The 22,398-nt window shown below is 37.5% G+C and overlaps 1 protein-coding gene across 1 annotated transcript in view; it reads left to right on the top strand.

Moving 5' to 3' along the window:
* The first annotated feature begins 12,460 nt into the window (after positions 1-12,460).
* LOC139744766 (uncharacterized) overlaps positions 12,461-22,398 on the top strand; it is a 30,984-nt gene continuing 21,046 nt past the window's right edge. The window contains exons 1-6 of the mRNA XM_071655191.1: positions 12,461-12,721; positions 13,452-13,529; positions 14,397-14,666; positions 15,440-15,670; positions 16,205-16,270; positions 16,883-16,951. Of these exons, the coding sequence (XP_071511292.1) occupies positions 12,472-12,721; positions 13,452-13,529; positions 14,397-14,666; positions 15,440-15,670; positions 16,205-16,270; positions 16,883-16,951 (964 nt within the window). The 5' untranslated portion in view covers positions 12,461-12,471. The remainder of the gene's footprint in view (positions 12,722-13,451; positions 13,530-14,396; positions 14,667-15,439; positions 15,671-16,204; positions 16,271-16,882; positions 16,952-22,398) is intronic.

Here is a 22,398-nt window from a genome sequence, read left to right as displayed (position 1 = left end):
GATTTTACGTAATAAGTTGTCTAACGACGCCATGCTCCTGTCTTCTCTCTCCTCTGACAAAACTCATCAATGAACAGCAAGTCACTCACCCCATTCATTTAAAAGACACTGAATATAAAAAGATGAAGAAAGCAAGTGTTTGTACATTAATGCTATGTGTTTATTGATCACCTAGTCTACATAAAAAAGTCAAGTTGTCGGAAATATACGTATAAATGTTTTACACATGCAATTAAGTTGCTATTCTGTTTATATCCACAGTATACAATTGACAGAACCCATCTAATATAACATGCATTATCAGGTGCAATTTACTACGTTTGGGGGGTTTACAGGGCCATGGTATATCATATCGTCGCAGTTCATTCGTGAACAAGAGTAACAGTTCATCTTTACATCGTTCCTCCAGGTTAGAAAGCATATACATTTTCAAGAAATAACAAACGGCTGTCATTCCACGTTCCAGTACATTCTTTCGTGTCTCATTTCCAATACAGTTTGAAAGTATAATCTTGACGAAATCTTCGAATGAGTCGTCTGGTTCTAGCTCGACAATTTCCACGTTTTCAAATTCTTCCAATGCCATGATGCGTTGACTAGTGGAAAATATTCTTGACATATCCACATTTAAACAGGATTTTGTAGTAGTCTGTCGAATGATGATTGACAAGACATCCCTCCATGAAGTATCTAAAGCGATGATGTCTTCATGACGCTGTCTGACAGGTCGCTCTCCTCCCCCATAGCACGGTACACGACGCGCACAGCGGCGTCCAGTCCTTCGAGGTGACGAGCCAGTTTTTCCCGTCTCTCTTTCAGATCCTCCACTGTCTCGTTCCTGAGCAGATATTTCATGTACTCCGTAAACATGCATGGATCCATCAGTTTTGGATTCATCCACATCACCCTGGCTGCATGAGGATAATACTTGGCTACCTTCTGAGGGTCCAAGTACGTAGCCGCTTGTCGAACTTTCAGTTGTGGGTCGTCCGACACTAACTGGTCGATGTAGCTCGATGGGGTTTTGTTCAGTTCCTTGAACAATTCCACCAACGTAAGGTACTCTATCAGCATGAGTAGGTCTGCTTTCTCCGCAGTTTTTTGAAACTCCTTGCAACATTCACTATCAGGATCAACGTCAGACTGAGACATGATATACCTCTTATGACTAAACCAACCTTTTGCAAAGTGATAACAAGTATGGTCGACTGCGAGAATTTATACATCCTCCTGACATACACCTTCATGCAGCGTTATGTCATGACGTCACTTTCATGCCCCAACTCGTTCACCCTCTATTCACTATACACCTTTCTTTTTTTCTTTATTGTTTTCTCTTCTCAAAACAACCTATGACGTCATTTATGCAAATGAATAAAGCTCCTGACGTCCTTATGAATATTTAAATGAGTGACGTCATTCATTTTCCAGTTCTCCTATCACGTTATTTATTTGATTAATTTTTTTAATTTGATTTTATATCTTATTCATACTCATAATTTCATATTTATATATCCCATATTCATATTTCATAACTCATCGATCTATCATATTCATATTCATATTCATATTTCATATTCTATTGTCCTAAACAATAGAATTAAGTTATGGCACCCGAGACATCATAATACTACTACCGTGCTGTCCTGAAACATTCCGGTTGTCTTCCGCTTTCATTCGCGAAGCTTCCCCACTCCGCGGGATTTTTTTTTTCAGGAGCGTTTGCGGAAGGAGCGGAAGGGTTCGGACAGGCGGGATGTCCTGAAGATGTTCTCACGACAGGCTGCCGGAGGTGTCAGGAAGTTCATTTCCGGGTCCAAATGTTGGACACGATCAAAATTTGGACGCGGAATTTTTTCTCTCTCCCGAAAGTGCGGAAACGCCCGGACATGTTTAAGACAGTGAACGGACTCTTTCAAGAACGTGCGAAGAGGCTGCCGAATGAGTGCGAAATTACTAAATTTGCTTTCCGGGTCTTGTCCGCGTCTTGTCCGCGCCCTAGTGGATGCCTGGTCGTAGAGGTCACGTAAAAGATAAGTTTGATTATTCAATGATTTTCCTGACAGAAAGTTTTGCTGAATAATAGTTTTCTTCAGTTCAAAAGTCCCTGCAGTGGTAAACCACTTCCGGGTTTGAATCAATCATCGCCATTTTGAGGTTAACCAAAATTAAGTCGTGGTATTCTGTTGTTTTTTAGTTGATAGTGACTATACATCCTTAGATATTTGCAGTTTAGTCGATGTTAATATTTTATGATCAAAAACTTAAAACAAAAACATCGGGTTACTAGATAATGGGAAAGAAAACAACGGACCAAAAAACAAACAAACAAACAAACAAACGGAGACCCCGCTTTGTATACTTTTAATGAACGTTTATTCTTTTGATTCATAAGATTGAAAGGTAGAGTTATTCTTGAAATAATAACAAATATCACAAATTCATGTCAAACAGATAAAAAGAAGAAATTCGTTCTTTGGCTTGATAGGCAATGATGAGGCTTTCTGCGAAGGAAAGGAAAATTCACGGGTGCACGTCATGAGTTCGACACCCACGAGTCGTATAGCCTACGAGTCATAGACCTAACAAGCCATACTGCCCATGAACTCGACACTACACGAGGCAATTAAGGCCGATGAGTCATTAACTAGGCAAACACAGTCCACGAGTCCAACATTAGATGGCCAAAGTTCACTATAGCTCGACACTCATTACATCACGGGGCTTAAACCGCCCATTCCAAGATATTAAATATGAATAACATTTCGTGAAATTGCAAATAGAGTTTTAAAGCCTGCTCCAGATATTACAATTACCGACCAAACGGAAAAGATTTGAGCAACATAAAGCGAAGAGAATACCATTCTCCTGTCTATTTTGAAAAACCTAAGAATCTCGCAAAATACGCCTGATGTTTGTGACGTCACTGAATGGAATCGGCACACAGGAGCAGACTACGTCCTATAGATAATGCACAGGCTGATGATGATGATGATTTTGTATAGTGTCAAATATCTGAGAAACATTCAAAGGCGCAGACTCCTGCAAGAAAGTTAGCAATTAAATGACTGGTTAAACAAACTGTGAGTCTCGAGTGAGGTTTGGAAGTGCTTTACCATGTCAATTTCACGGAAAAAAAAATATGGGATGAACAGGCCCCTGGGAGCAACTTTTTTCACAGGGGTGCTGAACCCCTGACCCACCCGTTCGGTTGCCGGATCATATTAGTAGCGTTTCAGTAAATGGGGGGGGGGGGGGCAGGGGGAGGTGAAGGGAGGGGATGGGGACATCGAAACGAGGTTAGAAAGCCCTCCACCACACAAGGAAACTTTTCCACTCTTAGTGAAATTCGTGGTTTAGGGATTATTTATCATGTAGACAGCAATATGTTATACATAATGACATGTCGTCAAAGTTTTTACCGATAAAATGTGGTGTGCTCCAGGGTTCAATATTAGGTCCCCTTCTCTTTTTGTTATATATCAATGATATTGTTAATTCGTCGTCTATTTTATTATCATTTATATTATATGCCGATGACACGAATATTCTTTATTCCCACGATAATATAGAAACGTTGGTATCTACACTTAATGCAGAGTTACCAAATGTTTCCAACTGGTTTAAGAATAATAAATTATCACTTAATATTGATAAAACAAATTATATTTATTTCAAGCATATGAAAACTCACACAGATGATCTTGTAAATAATATTAGGATTGATAATGTATTTCTTGAACGTAAAAGTTCTATTAAGTTTTTAGGTATTTTTATTGATGAAAACCTAACCTGGAATGATCATATACGTTATGTTACAACCTGTATTTCTAGAAATATAGGTGTTCTTTCAAAGATGAAAAGTTATCTTCCTGAACATACTCTTTTTATGCTTTACAATTCTTTAATCCTACCATATGTTATGTATTGTAATCTAGTGTGGGCTACAAGTTCAAAAACTAAACTCAACCCTATTTATTTACTACAAAAGAAAGCCATTCGCATCTGTAGTGGATCACAATACTTAGCCCACACCAGTTCACTTTTTTATCAGTTAAAAACACTGAATATATTTGATGTAAATACATTACATTCTTTGCTTTTTATGTAAAAGTATTTGAACAACTTACTTCCAAACATTTTTCACGATTTCTTTAAACTGAATTATACCGTTCATTCATATCCCACTCGTAATTCGCAAAATTTTCATTTAGTAAATCCCAGATTATTAATTGCACAAAATTCTATAAGACACAATGGACCAAATCTTTGGAATACACTCCCAGATTATGTTAAATCGTGTAAAACTTTATATTCTTTCAAGGCTAGATTGAAAACTACATTACTGTCAGATTACAATCTATGAATATAGCATTTGAATATATATATTTTTGTGTATGATCACATTTCTTTTCCTGTAAATTGGATTTAAAACTACAATAAATATACGCAATGTTTCTGTGTCTATCATTTCATTTCATTCCCATTATCTGCAGCATCACCACTATCACTTTCATCTTCATTATCACATTTTTCTTCATCATTACCCTGTCAACATCATCATACATCACCATCATCATCATCATCATCATATTTCACGTTACTCTTATTCGTACCTATGCACTATAAAAAACATAATGTATTTACAGTGTTTTATATTTTGTAGTATTTCTCCATTCCGCAAACAATATAATTTTTTGTGTATTATGTAGATAGGTCCCTGGGTGAATGCTCGTGGACTATGTTCATGGATGAATTGTTGAATGAGGTATCTGTCATCTCTTGATTCGTGTGTGTGTGTGTCTTCACTTTGTATAAGTCCATGGAAGGGGACCTACGGGGGAGGGTGTGGACTGGAGAGAGTTTGAATTTTCACACCTGAAATTCAGCGATCTGGTGCACACTTTTGGTGAAATTTCTTAAAAAGTAAAAAAAAAAATGTTAACAGAAATGTGAATGACCATTTTATCGGGTTACAATCAACTCTTGTTCCGTGTGTGCGTCATCAATGTGATTAGGTATCCCCTCCCACCCTGGTGAAATTTTGAATTTTCATTCCTGAAATTCTGTGATCTGGCACACACTTTTGGTGAATTTTTTCAAAAAGTATGAAAATAAAATATTCACAGAAATGTGAATGACCAACACATTGGGTTACAATCAACTCTTGTTCCGTGTGTGCGTCATCACTGTGAAATAACTGTATGGAAGTTGATGAGGCGGGGATGGGAGGTGGCTACCATGCAACGGAGATTTTGCATTTGTAGAATTTAATTACAACGATATGATGCACCATCTTGGTGGACTATCCCCATATTTGTATCAGAGAATCGTTTGTTGGTCTTTACTTTGTATAAGTCCATGGAAGGGGACCTAAGGGGGAAGGATGTGGGAGGGCATACCCTCCCACACAAGGAAGATTTTGGATTTTCAGACCTGAAATTCCGCGATCTGGTGCACACTTTTGGTGAAATGAAAGAAAAAAAAAGTATGAAAGGTAAATATTCACAGAAATGTGAATGTCCATTAAAGCAGGGTATGATCAGCTCTTGTTCTGGGTGTGCGTCATCACTGTGTAATAACTGTATGGAAGTTGATGAGGCGAGGATGGAAGGGGTAACCAGGCCCGGCCCTTCAACACGATTGAACTTTTGCATTTCTAGAATTGAAATACAATGATCTGATGCACACTCTTGGTGGAATATTTCGAAAGTTGTATCAGCGTTGGCGTGTGTGGATCTTCACTTTGTATAAGTTCATGGAAGGGAACATAAAGGGGGAGGGTGTGGGAGGGGGTATCCCCCTCCCACACGAAGGAGATTTTGAGATTTCAGACCTCAAATTCAGCGATCTGGTGCACACTTTTGGTGAAATTTTTAAAAAAGTATGAAAAATAGATATTCACAGAAATGACCATTAAATCGGGGTATAATCAGCTCTTGTTCTGCGTGTGCATCATCACTTTGTAATAAATGTATGGAAGTTGAGGAGGCGGGGTTGGGAGGGGTAGCCCCCTCTCACACGACGGAGCTTTTGCATTTTTTAGAATTGAAATACAATGTACAATGATCTGATGCAAAATCTAGGTGAAATATCCTGGAATTTGTTTCAGACAAGTGTAGTAAGTCATCTATGGAGGGAGACCAAGTGGGGGAAGGATGTGGGAGGATGTATCCCCTTCCTACATGAGAGAGCTTTTGCATCTTTATGATTGTGATTCAAAGATGTGGAATTTCTGTCGCACACTTTTGACTTACTATGTTATGTAATGTAACCATAATCAATGCAAGGGGTGGAGGCTAATACAGCAAGGGGGAGGGTTTTAGAAGGGGGTGTCCTCTAACCCCTCCCATTCGAGAGAGCCTTTGTATTTCAAGGATTGAAATGAAAATATGTTGGTTCTACACAATATAGTCATTTATGATGGAGTATTTGAAAAACTGTCAAAGAAGCATAATCATACTAAATGTAGTAGGGGAATAAAGGTAAACTGAAAGAGAATATCCCCTTCCCACATTTTGGCACGTTTGGATTTGTTTAAATCAAAGTGACAGATGTGGTGCGCACTTTTTGATGAAATATTTAGAAAGACGGTGTCGATCTCAAAAGTCTACGAAGTGGATGGAAGTTGGCCTAACGGGAGAGGGTGTGGGAGGGGGTATCCCTCCCACACTAGGGGCATTTTCCATTTTCAGAATTGAAATTAAACGATCTTGTGCACTTTTGGTGAAATATCTGGACAGTTTCTATTAAAAAAAAAAGCAAGAAATTTTTCCGCATCGTGGGGATTCCGCACCATGGGGGGGGGGGGGGGGGATGGGGAGGGTGGGGGCAAAGTGATATGTTTGCATAGCTCCCACCCAATATCTTTATTCCAGGATTGATGCTATTTAATACGAGGAAACAGTGGCACTTTTAGAATCCAATTTGACATTACCTCGCAAACACATTTTGGTGGAATTAGGGAAATTATCAATCCACAAAGTGTACTACCACTGCGTCTATGGAACGTATGGAGGGGAACTAAGTGGGGAAATGGTTAGGGCCTAAATGAAAGGAGGATATTATATTCCCACACGAGGAAACTTTTGCATTTTTTTAACAGAAATGACAGATCTATTGATAAAAGAATCATTCGGAGATATGTCAATCTTATGGGAAAGGACCAAAGGTGGAGGATGTGGAAGGGGGTATAAATCCATTATATTTTCAGAATTGAACTGCAACAATGCCTTGCACAGTTTCGGTAAAATATTTGGACAGTTTCCATCACAAAAAGCAAGAAAATCTCCGACATCCCGAAAATCATTGGGAGGGGGGTAATATCATGGCAACTGCCCCGCACCCCTGCATACGAGGAAGCTTTTGCATTATTTTAGAATAGAAAGGAAAATATCTTGGGAGGGGGTATTTCCCTTTAATACGAGGGAGATTTCGCATTTCAGAATTGACTGCTGCACACTTTGTGTGATGGGACAGTGTCGAATAAAAAAAAACCACATCTTGGAAATTACGGGGGGGGGGGAAGATATGCTGCCCCCTCCATCGACGCTCTCCTAAAGGGGGTACCCTCCCCCTAAATGAGGAAACTTCTGCATTTTTAGAATTGAAATTCAGCAATCAAGTGAGCCCTTCAGGTAGCATTATTTTGAAAAAACAATAGAAAAGTAGGAAAAGCAAAATATCCAGGGACAATGAAAATGCTTTAATAGTGCTGTCTGCACTGATAAGCCTGTTCTGCGTGGGAGGGGGATACCCCTCCCACACTATGGAGATTTCGCATTTTCAGAAGTGAAATTCAGAAATCTGATGCCCACTTTGGGTGCGATATTTGGACAATTTTCTATAGAAAAAAAAAAAACAAGCAATTTTCCCTGTAAAAAGATATAAGTTGGGGGTGCAGAAGCACTCCCAACTTTTATTTTTCACAGGGGTGCTATGCCCCCCTGCTCAAAAAGTCAGGGGTGCTGCAGCACCCCCAGCACCCCCGGCTCCCAGGGGCTTGGGGATGAAGTTCCATAGGCGAGGAGCGATAGAAGAAAACGTCCGGTCTCAAAGGTGTAACTGTTTTCCTTGGTGAGCGTTTGATTGGTATCTAGCCGGAATAAATGCCATGACAATGCAAAGTGAATCTAACATTTCCAAAGTGAATCATTCATTTGAATGATCTGCTTTTAAAACATCAATAGTAAGCATATCATAATCTTCAAATAGAAGGTAAAATTCCATGTCTCTCAGGCACTTACCTGCCCCGAACACTTCGCCAAAAGTCATTGTCAGCATTCTCTGACCTTGCTCTGTTTGACGTCAGAAAAACCTTCGCCGAATTTTCCCGAATTCATCCAAGAATGCTTGCATTACCGCAGACATCGTATGAATGTTACACTCTAGCATAAACACAGCTTATAAATCTGTGCCAAATTGTAATCTTCTTTGAACGTTCACTTGAATGTCTCGTGGGCCTTTTTGCCTAGAGTCAACCTCGCGGGCTTGTTTGCCTTGTGTCGGACTCATGGGCCTTATTTGCCTAGTGTCGAGTTCATGGGCTGTATGACCAGTGAACTTTCTTTCAATGTTTAACTCGTGGGTCGTATAACTCGTGCGTGTCGTTCTCTTGGGATGACCTTAAATGAACAACTGTATTGATACTTTCTGTTTTTAAATCACACTTGCCTAACAGATTTGAGTTTCATACAGGGGCTAAAAGTGTTAAAACGTGCCTTTCTTTCTTCAAGATGCCTTGAGAGAAGGTCGGAAGAAGATCATCTTGACGTTCTAATCACCCCAAGCATCTCGAAGTTATGCTGATCATAACACGTATCCTACATTAATTACTTTGATGTTCAAAACTAACATCTGGCACGATGATTTGAATCACACGCAGTGAAGAGTGTAGATATCAGGCATGGAGATTGTTAAAGGACATGAGCCATTATTGCCCTATAAAGCAGAAAAAAATTGCAGAAACAAAAGTAATTAAACTAATCATATCTATCGAGGGACGGAGTTTCTGTTGTGATGCAAAGAGAACATCTGATTGACATTTTCAAGTGCTTACTGCATTTCTTAATGCACTACTTCCTTGAAGGCCTTGGAAACATGAAGAGATATCACAATTAAACTTCGAAAGGTAAACGCAGGGAGTGGTCGTGCAGTTGCGCAGTCTCACTTGAGCAAATCTGATTCTACTTTTTGAATGGCATCAGCAGGCACAAAATAAGCAGAAGTGGACACTGCTCAATTCTACCTTTTACAACAAAGGAAAGGAAAATAGAACAACAAATATATCGTATACCTTCATTATGCTGTAAATTAGACTGCCTTGGCGTGGGCATTAGTATTCTGAGAATTATCATAGTCAGATATCGTTTTTCCATATTGCTTTTCTTGCAATGGAAGGAAGAATGCAGTCCGGTTGGTTTTGGTTTGCCTGTTTCATCTTTTGCTGTCCTTTCGTGAATTCTTCAGCGCTAGACTTACAAACGACAGGTATGTATACCTAACATTTTATTCAGACTTTCAAAAGTACTAAAAGCACTACAATTTTCATTGAGATACATTTGTTAAAGTCTACAACATTTTTGTCTTATGACATCTAAAAAGACGAAAGAACCACTAGAAATAGAAAGTGGGGTAGATTGTTTTTGAAGCTTTTGCTGAATACAGTATCCTTATTCCTATAAATATTTTCATTGTGCTTTTCTCTCTTTTTTACAAAACAAAATACCACAAGATCTGTTTATCATTGCGTTGTTGTTTTTTAATCTCCAGCTGAATTTCCTTTAAACTGTTCGGGAAAGCCACTGGAACGTGAGATATGGTGTGACAGAAGCTGCGTTATAAATGGTAATAGTTGGATTCTACGGGCACCTCTTGGATGGCGAATTGTCTCTACCCTGGAGTCCATTAACAACAGAGTGACGATATTCAATATTATCGATGAAATATCAAACACAAAGACTTCTTTCCTAATTCTCGGTCAAAACCAGCTTTCCTCCACTTTATCTCTTACCCATCGAGTGAAGCTATGGATAAAGTATATATACCTACCCAGTCAAATTCAAGATCAACGTGACTTGTTACGGGGGTAAGTACTGTGTATAGTTATAGTGCCTTATTTGCATGAGTATATAAATATGAATATCTATATATTCTGCATGTGATTTTCACTACTGTCGCTAATTACTTTCTCTTTTCTCTTATTCTTTTCATGGAATTTGATTTTTTTTCTGTGTGTGTGTGTGTGTGTGTGTGTGTGTGTGTGACATTGAACTTTCACTCACCAAAGACTTGCTCAGGGATCCAAACACTGTAACTTATGTCAGCAGTAACTGGCGAGATTCCACAATGAGAAGAAAAGATTATTCGATGGTTTGTACGCAGTGATCTAGATGCATCGCTATAAACGTCAATGCATAAATCAAGTATAGGTAGGAATCCCGTAGCTTACCGGTTATGGCCGAAACAGATATTAACATGGAAAACAGGGCCCAAACCGAACAGGTCGATAGATATAATAATGTCTTGTCGTTTTTGTCACTTATCCAAATGATACGATGGTATCCCCCCCCCCCCCCCCCCAGTCTGAAATGCGTATTCGGAATAATTATGTACATTGGGTGTGTTAAGAAGGACGGAAATCTTATGGTTCGTAGTGTTCTGTGCACACTTTGAAGGGATTTGAGACCGTCATAGCAGTGGCTATTTCCCTTTGTAAAGTTCTTCCTTGGTGGCTACGTGAACTGTATTTTTGACTTTATGCATTTATAGTATCTGTGCCTACTTCAGTGAAAACTATTGTAGAGAGAATAATATTTCTCATGAATTGCTTGCAATATAAATATTATTCAATATTAATCCACAATAGCAGCCTGTGTTCACGACTTTGAAAACGGTTTTAAAAAAAAATGTTTTTACCGGGGAGGTTGGATTTCCACCTGGCTAATAGTTATCAAAGCAGCTGTTAGTTTCCTATAGAGGCACAAGACCAGTTCACATGAATAATGTCATGCTTATGTCTTTAGTGTCAGAAGTTTGAAAGCACTATCTTTCTGAGCAATCTCAATTAAGATTCATTTCGAACTGTAGAATATTGTAGGAGATATATTGCTTATTATTCATTAACTGAAATGAGATTTCGCCTTTATGATAAAACGTATGATACGAAAGTAAATTCCGTCCAGAAATATGCGCAAAAGTATAGATCAAAGCTGTGTGTGATGTGAAAGACGAGTGTTTGAAAACCGATTTCATCACTTTTCCGCTTAATTCCGACAAATTCAACTAATATGGCATAGTCTCCAAGTACAGTTCTTTATAGATTAGTATGTTAAGTAATTGCCTGGAAGTGCCCAGTCGAGTGATGTTTATTTTCATTTCACCAATCTTTGCGCAATTTCTGTTAGCGCATTCCCGTGTCTTTATACCATTGTGTGTCGCTCATTGTTTATACCAAGGGATGATGAAAAGTTATTACCATCATTAAAACAAATATCTTCCATAGAGAGATGGTGGCCGGTGGCTGAGGTGTATCAGGGCCATTACCCCCGAGGATAATTACCCCCCCCCCCCCCAGGCTAAATACTGGTTAGTGATAGGGTAGAGTAAAGATTAGGGTTAGGGTATGGATTTAGGGTTAGAGTTTGGATTAGGGTTCGGATTAGGTTCAGGATTAGGATTGGGGTTAGGGTCAGGGGAAGGGTCCGGGGTAAGTGCCCAGGGGGTATTTGCCCTAGACCCGGTTGAGGTATATCCAGCTTGGAACATACTTCGACTTTTACTTTAATGCCTGCATAGAGGCATGGGTTCAAAGGGAATTAGGCTGTTGGACTCCTTCTCTTGATCCTCCTAGGTTTTACAAAATTCATGTCGCTTAAAGGGGACAAGGTTTTTGTATTCAGGCATCCATTTGCCACTTTGCAGAGTGAATACAGTAAGAATAGAGTGTGACTTACAAAACACGTCATTTGCATGAATTAATTTTGTATTAAAGCTTTGTTGACAGATCTAGAGACCTAGCAAAAAAGTTTTCTGTAACACATTCTTTGTGTTGATATTCTATTTGGACAATAGGCATTCTGTGTACCATAAATAAGTCTTCAGCTATTACACTATATAAATATAATATTCATTAGTGTGTTCTTTCATTTCCGACTAGCATTATCAGGTTACACGCACAGCTTCCCAGGGGTAAAGTTCATCGGTCTTGATTATATCAAAAATAGAATTGACAATGACGACTCTTTTGATGAATCGATGTAAATAAAACATTTGTCAAAGTAGGCATGGTAGGGAGAATTTCATTCAATGACTCTCTGAAACAATACGTGTAATCATTATTCTCCGTGTTATCCCTAATACCCTGCAATACTTCGTGCTCATTTAATACAACTGTGTTCGTTCAATACACATACCACGATTGAATTTAGCATTCCATTTTGATACTATACCAATAAACAGAAGCAATAGAGCATGAAACTACTGTTCATTAATCTTCAAGGAATACCGTCGGTGAAGCTGATTGACGGCCACTCTCACCTAGACGGCCTACTAGTCACCGGATCAGGCAACTATGTCTGCTTTGATGGATTTAACAACGCAACTGCAAAACTGGTCTGCAAAGAGCTCGGCTTTCCAGCGGCAAAGGAGTTTTCTGGTCAGATTTTGACCAGTAAGCATACAGCAGCAGGGAGGAGGGTTGAACGCCTATCGTGTTCGAACGGTGACTACAGAATTAGGCAAAGAAATTAATACTCGATGCGTAGTATACTCGAGTATACAATACCTCACTGAAAGATCAAGATAATTTCGATTAAAAAAATATGGTAAATTCATCACTCAATATTGGTTGAAAAGTGCAATTTATTTTCATTCTCATGATTTTTTTTCTTTCAAAATTCCCGTCTTATTCGGTTATTACTGTTAACAGAATTACAATTTTTCATTACATGGGGTATTTCTTGCTGACTGTTACTACCAACATCGTGAGTTCTTAAAACTGACTGACAGATCGTCCTATACATAAACGTTGATAACTACCTAATGAATCAGTGTTTAGTAGTAGCCACGATATTCACATCGATGTGTGTCAATCAGTCGTACAAAAAATTAAAAAAAAAAATCATTGATTTTAATAAATACCCGCTGCATGTTATAAGGAATACAACCAGCTCTAACTTGCTCGGTGGTCTAGTGGATAAGACGCCTGTACGGTGATCAGAATGTCGTAACTTCAAATCCTGCCCAAGTATGTACGCCCATGATTTCTTCGTGGCTACTACTAAAACTGATTAATTCCGTGCATATATTTACGTCGATTTACCTTATAGGGCGATTTGTCAATCAGTTGCAATAAAAACAACTCTACGCAAGAATTTCATTAATAATTCGTGAGCTCTAAATTAAGAAACTATTGAATAGCTCAGTAAGTTGTCCTCGATACCAATGCACAGGATCTCTACGTTTGGATGAATGCTTATCGACAACCATCGAGTGTTCTTCAAACAGAGCTGTTAGGCTCAAATGCCGAGGTAAGACATACCGTATACAGAATCCATGAATAATGATTATGCGTATACACTCTTGACTTGTGAACACACTTTTGGCTCATGTTTTGAAAAAGAAATCGAAAAGATCGAAAAAAATCACAATATTCATGACTTTTAGAGGATTACTTCCGGAGATTCAAGTTGTAGGGTACCATTGGCACTCGGAGTTGATGTTGCAAAATATTGGAAGGAAAAGATAGAGACACAATTTTCAGAGTTATTACTGTTTGAGCAAGAAAACCTCACATTAAGATCCTTAATGTTTAATCCCCCTTGAAATGTTTTAAAGTCTACATGTTTGTGTATGAATATACATTTGGTTTATGGAGTTAATATAATTGTATAATGATTGTTAGTGTTAAACATTATATTGTTGAAATCGGCGCATTATTTTCACGGATGTCATCTGTTATATGTTCTTACAATTGTGATTTGTAACTTTCGATGTATACCTGCAATTATCTAAATGGATAATTGACCTGGTTATGTATGATAAACATTTCCTTGAATAAAGAATTCATTCAACCCCCCCCCCCCCAAAAAAAAAAAAAAAAAACAATACTTCGCAATATAATCAAACACGTTTACGTACACATATCACGAACTTGATTTTTGTTTTAAAACTGTGAGAAAAAATCCTTATCATTATGCCAGCATGCAGTTACAAAATCACCCTTCTTGGACGATTCCCTGTTCCTTATATTGAATATCGTTATGTCCATTGACTGTATGTTTTCTATCTCTATTCTAATCATCTAAAGTCATTGACACCTACATGAAAAATGATAAGTATGATATCATATAAGCCACACTTGCTGGTTTTCATCATTATATTCTGTAACTGCGTAGAACCCGGATTTCTCGGATGCTACAAGGATAACGAACATGAATTTCAGGCCGTTTCTAACTTTGGATTTGGCGTTCATTCGGACGAAGAGTGTATATCTACCTGTTTGCAAAACCCCGTAAATTGTAGCGTTGCTGTCATGCATCAAGAGGGATGCATGTGTTTCCAGTCGGAAGTGTATACAACAGCCGTTTCTGGGGGAAGCTTTTCCCACAATTGGACATGTCCTCTCAGGACACAGCTTGAATCCGACCAATTTTATTCATTCAACCGTGAGTATCAGAAGTATTTTTTAAAATATATTTGTAATGTCCATATTACTCCGAAATGTGTATAACTTATCAAAAATGATCTTCATTATATATATATATATATATATATATATATATATATATATATATATTTCGGTGGCTACTGTATTTGCTGCTTCTTCAATGATCATCATAAAAGCACAAATTTGTCCTCACTGATGGCATAAAATGTAGTCTGTTATTGCACGTAGTTGCTCTTAATTGAAATAACAAGTTATTCCAAACCTCCTGGTAAATAATACAAGATTCTTTTAATATTGTTGTTTTTCAAGTATTCACTGATCAATTGATTATCACTGATTTTTTTATTATCTTCGTTGATGGCATCATACATTAAGAATACAGAAACTACAAGGATTGATTATCATGTATAATATATGGGTAAATATATTATTCATATTTCTTAGTGATTCTATACATGGCTTGGAAAGACTAGATTTAGTCATACATTTCCTTGTACGTGTAATAAAAGTGTGTGTGTGTGTGTGTTAGTGTGTGTTAGTGTGTGTGTGTGCATGTGTGTGTGTGTGTGCTGGTCTTTCTGATCTGAGATCCGGGGGTACTTCATTGTGAATAATTATGTTGTAGGAAAAAGATATATTGAAATAAATTTCCCTTTATTATTATTATGATTGCAAATAAATGAAATGAAATGAAATATTAACATATATTACTACTAGTATATAATTGTTCATTATGGCACGTTAATCCCTGCCTTCTTTACTCATTGAAAGTCTCCGTCGGGTTTTGTGATCATCCGGGGATTGTGCCTAACGGTCTTTGGGACTCGAATATCACACGCTTCGGGTCCAAGATAACTCTCACTTGTGGCAAAGAATTCGTCGTGAACGGGAGTGCGACAATGGAGTGTGTAGGACTACCAGGGCGGTCGACCTACTTCCCTGTTTGGAACACTTCAACACCGTCTTGCCGTGAACATGGTGAAGCCAGAAAGGAGACTAACGGTGTGACGTGCAAATACATCCTTCAGTATAATCTTGTCTAATCTTTGATTACCACTGGAGTATTTCAAACCGATCTCCCATCAATTAGTGTGGAACAATGACAGATGATTGTACCGACATTGAATTAGTACTTCCACATCTGATTGAAGAATTGAACTAAGTAAATCAAATGCGTTTGTATCTTTCAAGACTTATTAAATTAAAATCATACAACTCGGAATGTACAGAATCTTATACCCTAACATGTAAACCATTGGGAAAGATTAGTCTTATTTCGGTCTTTTATGTTCATGAGAATGATACGTTTTTGAAAATGCCCCTGGATATTTTCCCGCCTTTATTAGAAAACATACAAAAAGAGGATGAATGTATTTTAACATTAACAAGTGATTCATGACAGATTACTACAGCACTTTCATCACTACGTTTCAATAAGACAACATTTTAAGTCTAAGTGGTATTTTATGCTATGCTGTGGGACGAATTCTGTTATGTGGTTGTCACTATTTTTGTGTGTGGGTCTTTTGTTCACAGATGATGAGTGGGAGGATGTCAACATCAGCACAAAGCCCACACAAAGTATGCAAAACACGTCTAATGGTAAGTACAGTACCAAGGCTTGCAATTACAGCGCATCATAACCGCATGAACAAAATTTTTGTGTAATAACAAATGTCCTAAAGATTATTATGATAATAATAATAGATAATGATAGCATGCTCATGAAGCACAATCTCGACCAGCCTCAAAGCGCTTTTGAAAAACCGTGACAACAACAGCAAAGATGACGTCAAAGATAATGTCAATCACTATCGAAAATATTAATTTAAAAAAATGCTCATCTTCCTCGAAATTCAGTTGTTGTTAATGTAGAATTATTTCATTTGACTGCAACGGTTAATTTGAGACATGTTAGAAAACAAAGACAATCTCATGAATTCAATAAAATGCCGACTTCTCCCTTGTGAGCACTCTTACATTACGAACAGTTACTGTTGTACTTTGATCACCATGTAAATAAGTCTGATATCTGACAGATACAAGAATTGTTCTGTATATGCATGTACGTATTGTCGATCTGGAAAGTGTGAAAAATGTAATATTGCACAGAAAAGTGTTGTCACAAAAAGTACAAACTGATTAGGAGATTTCCCATCAACATGTACTAGTATATACTGTCAGTATTGCCTGTGTTTTGATTAAAATGCACAGGGCATAGACCGACTATTCAAGTTCTGACGTCATTTGGAGAGACAAAAGTTACTGTAAATTCTTCGTCACGTGAGTTTAGTAATTGATTCAACCCATATAGCAAGTGCTTCTTTTTTTTTGTACTGCATATTTCCCTTCTCACTGGCAGTAATTACGTCAAAACTATTTTGCTGCAATTGATCTTCTTAGGGTAACCCTTTTGTTAACATGTTTTTATGGCAAAAGCAAACCACAGGTGACTATTCATGGTAAATTCGACATCATTTTATTTGATTTAAATTCAAGGTATGAAAGTGCTACTGCTTTATGATTACAAAAAAAGTCTGATACAAAAATGACATTGAAATCAATAAAGCTTTTGCCCATTTTTTTTTTAAGTTTGTGAGTTGAGTTTATGTCTAAACAATGAACACATTACAAGAAAAAAGTCGCAGACAGTAAAGCAAGACAGACAGAAAGACGATGCATATCCAAAAGTCAGAATACCCATTGTCCATGAAGAAACGACAAGTTGTAATGTGTGTGTGTGTTTTTTTTTTTCAACAGGGACTGAAGAGAACAGAATATGTCTGGCGACTTTATCAGGTCTCCGTAGTATCGCTACTGTCACAGAACACATTTGCTTTGGTCGAACATAAATGCATTTTCTTGGAAAAGCTCCATTCGTGAATATGGCTTACAAAAGCGATCAAGTACATTACGTCTGCCTATATGTAAAGTAAATATTTACAGAACATTTTGTTAATCCCTTATTCACGTGTTATTCGTTAACAGTTTGGTCAGGTCTGAATGCTCTGTCTTAATGCAAATCAGGGACTTAGGGACTATTGTGATGAACATTTCTACTACAGTAATCACTTCAGAATCTGCATACGAATTTGTGTAATAATTCCCATATGCTCTTTCCGTCAAGTATGTGAACTTCTATGAGTACAACACTTCAAATAATCTGATTTTCTGAAGTCTCTCATCTCATGCTATCTGAACAGTCCCTCGTCAACAGCGAAAACAATTAATTTCTTTTATGTTAGTATACTGCGATAATTCAGCAACGTGAAAAATCTTGCCAGTTTACGGAATAGAACTTCACTGTACATGCTGTATTTCTCTTCAGGATAATTTGATCTGATTATATGAAAAAAAAAACGTCGTTTCTGCCTATAGTCATCATAAAAGAGAGAGAGGAAACAAACAAACAAACAAACAAACAAACCCGCGAGAGCAAATTCTTCCTCCATTGACTTTCAGGGTGACGATGGAATAACTAAATGATTTATCTTCCAGATACCGAACCAGATACCGAACTTTATGGGATTAATTTTACTACGTTCATCTTGGGAACCCTTCTCGGTGTTGTTTTCGCCGTGCTTGTCATACTGTCCATGATAATGGCTTGGTGGAAACATCAAAATAAAAGGTGACTTTTTTTCAATACAAACTATTATATGGGGGAAAGAGAATGGGTGGTTTATTTATTTAGTAACGGGTCATCACGAAAATATGATTAAAGCCGCCGAGAACCGAATTTCTGATTTTGTAATTTTGTCATTATAATGATATTTTTGTTACCTATTTCGCAAAATCTCACCGCCATTTCAATACAACGGTGAACAATGAATAAACATACCTTTGAGAAGACCGGTTTAAGAAATCCTGATAGGTAAATCAAGGTATTAAATACTGTAGGGGAGAAAATATGTCAGCTAGAATTTACTGTTTTACCTATCGGTGCATTCTCTTGATGATGTTTTGTAACATTATACTGATAAATGACAATAAACAAATCTGAACTGAAGATAAAAAGAGGAAAGCTAAATCTCGATGGCATTCTAATCACATCAAAACTTTCGACAAAAAGTTAAAACTTACTTTTGTATTAAACAATTTTAGCTGATCTATGGTTACGTAGTAATAATGCCTCATATTTTTTTGTTTTTATTTTATTTTTAAGCGGTCTATAATTACGTCTCCTCCAGTTTGACAGTATCCATTTACTTCTTAACGTTTTTTTCTCTTTATTTTACCCAATGTAATACATATAGGCGTCCAGAGGCTTCTGGTCAGTCAAATGTCAACTCAAGTGAAGAGCAGTCGCAGCTGAATCCTCTAAACACTTCAACTCCAGGCTCAACAGACGGTGTTGTTTCATTGCACTCTACCAGTATCGACACTTATTCAGCAGGTCGGGTTTTGCCTCAACATCCGGGCAACAAATCTGGAGGCGCCACCGGTCACCAAGAGAACACGTATGAGAACTCAACAGAGGTGATTAACGACACACAAATTTGGGTTTGCAGGTTGTGGTTTTATATGTTAAAGTGTGAAAGTATATTATATATATATATATATATATATATATATATATATATATATATATATACATGTATATATATATACACATATATATATTTATATATATATATATATATATATATATATATATATAATTTTATAATATATCTTAAGGGGGGGAGTGACCATGCTTAAAAAAGGAACGGAAAGCAAGAAACTCCTCAACTTGTGTATGTGTGTGTGTGTGTGTGTGTGTGAGTGTGTGTGTTTCAATTCAGAGCGTGTTGCGGGCTTGGTATACAGCAAATCCTTTTCTCTCAGTCCATCGAGCAAACGTAGGTGATTACAGTTCACTCCCGTTATGTCGAACACGGTTATAATAAACTTCATCAACATTATCCACTCTATGTTAGTTATTTTTTTTATTTACTCGTTTACAACGAAATTTCGATATAACGAAAGGAAACTGCCGGTCCCGAGGACTTAATTATAGCGGGAATCCACTGTATATTTCAGTCAGCGGTACCTTTGATATTTTGATAGAATCATGCTAAACTATTGAACTGAGTGCCCCGAGATCTACGTCTATCTGACAATCTGTATACCTGTAGTTGCTTTTTAGTTTTAAATGTCAACTTAGTCCACACACAATCGTCGACATAAGTTGACTCATTGCACTAGAATAGACAGTATTTTTCGGATCCCCTTTTCTCATTCCTATTTGTTTTGATTTCCAATCATGTATTTCGATGATGATATTTCCCTGAGTAATGATATTTCCCTTTTCAGAAGCTATCCTCATATAGATATGCCTCCTGGAGAATTTTTGTTGGTTTCCTGATACAGGGTCACATGTCATCTTCAACGGACCGATTTTGTGAAACTAGACAGAGGAGCGGGAGAGGTTCAGCATACAATAGATCATGTCCTCATGACGTCATACACCAGGGTGGTAAACACGAGTGTAATAATGAAACAGCGGATAACACGAAAGCACTATACATGGACATGTCAGGTTCAGGGAAAAGGGGGCAGAAGAAGGTTATATTTCTTCAATCCAGGCATTTTAAAAAAGAGGAAGAAGACGTTGATGAAGACGGGTACCTCATTTCAAATGTCAGTCTGCACAGAGCTACTAGATTTCAACCTGAAACAAGTGTCTCACCATGTGGTAAAGAAACCAGCATAGCGTCATCTATCCAGTCCAGAGGTGTAGATGACGCTAGTCAATGTGGGAAATGCCAATCGTCAATTTACCACGAAATTCCCTCAGCTTCCGAACAATCCGCGCCTATTCCAGAACCGCAGTACTGTCCTACCTACTGGAATATCGAAGGAAATGCAGAATTTGGCCCTTATGCAATGACCCGAAACGATCCTTTATATGCGGTATCTATCTGTCCTAGCACGTCACGAGTGGAGCATGAGGTGGATGAACATGGCTATCTCGTTTTAGAAGCACGTACTGATGAAAACGTCAATGATGGTTGTGAGAACCACAACAGCTTGTCTTCCACAAAGATAGATTTGTACTAAAACAACATTTCCCCAAAAAAAGAAGATCACTTCAATTCAACAGTGTATGAGAGTATTCCTCATGTTCCTCGCGAACCAGAACTGTAAAGATGCCTTTATACTTATTTTGCAAACTGGTAAATAATGTCACTGCAACGACGAATATATTACGATGGGTAATGTTCGTCATTCCGGATGTTCGTTATTCCGTAACACATAAATTCCCTAGAAATACATGTTTGTTATTCTAAAAATTAAATTGGGTTCCTTAATTCGAAAATTTGCGGAGTAATTCAGAAGGTTCGTTAGTCTAAAAACTATATGAAATTCGGTAGGTGGAAGGTTCGTTAATCCTAACATATAATAAGACTCGTTTGTCCGAAAATTAAATAAAGTTCAGATTTCCGAAGGTTTGTTGATCATAAGATTCGTTCGTCCGGAAGTTCGTCAATCTGAAAATGAAATTCAGTTCGATATTCCAAAGGTTCGTTAATCCAAAAATGATATAAGGTTTGTTATTTCGAAGGTTAGTTAATCCGAAAATAATAAGAAGGTGTGCACTAACAAAACTTCCAATATATCAGCTTATATTTTGGCTAAATTATCTGTGAACTAATCGTCATGGAGCGTTAGGGAATCATTTAAGCTTTATAAACCTAATTACAACCATGCAGTATAACCCGAAAGTATGAGAACAAATGCCTTTTTGAAGAGAGCCTTCAAAGAGAATTCGGCCTTCGTCTTTAACAGGTTGAATTCAAGTGAAAAGCAAAAGTAATATTTATGAACGAACGCAAAACAAAATAATCATAACCTGTGATGTTTATCATAATCCACTGATGAAAATTACACATGAAGCATCATTGTCATCATTCAAAACTCATTCTTTGCAATATTCATGTAAGTGACATATTCACTCCATTTTGTGAAAACTCATTGGTTGTGTTACTATAAGATAAATGTAAGATAAACTCGATTTGTAAATACACTGAGGACTTATAGCAGCAAGTGGGATCCTTGACAGGACAAATCACATTCAAGTTTATACACTGTATTAATGGATGTTGTTTTGGAGTGCTTTCTCGATACGCTGCAAAGGTACATGATCTATCTGTATACCTCATTGAAGATACCTGTTTCCTACCATAACGTTTGTGTATGCACGATGGGGCCCGTTTCATAAAACTTGTCATCAGTGACAAGTTGTCACAGATGTGACAAGCTACTGAAATCCTTGCATCTAATTGGCTGAGAGCAAATTTGTCGTAGAAATGTGGCAGTTGTCACTGATGACAAGTTTTATGAAACGGGCCCCTGTGTGTTGGGCTATAATTACCGAAGTACATTGGTAAATGAATGCAATTTAAAATTATAGGAACGCACAGACTTCATTATGTTTCTAGCTTGGACTAGGACATGTCATCATTTAAATAGTCTCGTTTTTTCTACCCTGCTATTAAAAAAAAATATCCGATACACATGTAATACAATCTAAGGTAGATACGTCGTCAGACTTCAGTGCTATCAATGTAGATGGCACACGTATTTGCTCGTGAATTATAAACAAGGTTTTCTGGCATTTAGTTGTTCGTGCCAGGCCGGACTAAACAGATACCGCAAGTGCCTTGCTATATTACTGAAGAAGCTGTTTTGTGTAAAAAAAAAATAAGAGAAGTATGCATGAGAACATAAAATGTGTCATTTTTATA

The sequence above is a fragment of the Diadema antillarum genome, unplaced genomic scaffold (assembly GCF_040938485.1).
Source record: "Diadema antillarum isolate AM-2024a unplaced genomic scaffold, OU_Dant_1.0 scf00000035, whole genome shotgun sequence".
Classification (NCBI taxonomy): domain Eukaryota; kingdom Metazoa; phylum Echinodermata; class Echinoidea; order Diadematoida; family Diadematidae; genus Diadema; species Diadema antillarum.
The sequence above is the reverse complement of the archived record's forward strand: the minus strand, read 5'-3'. Positions and strand labels throughout refer to the sequence as shown.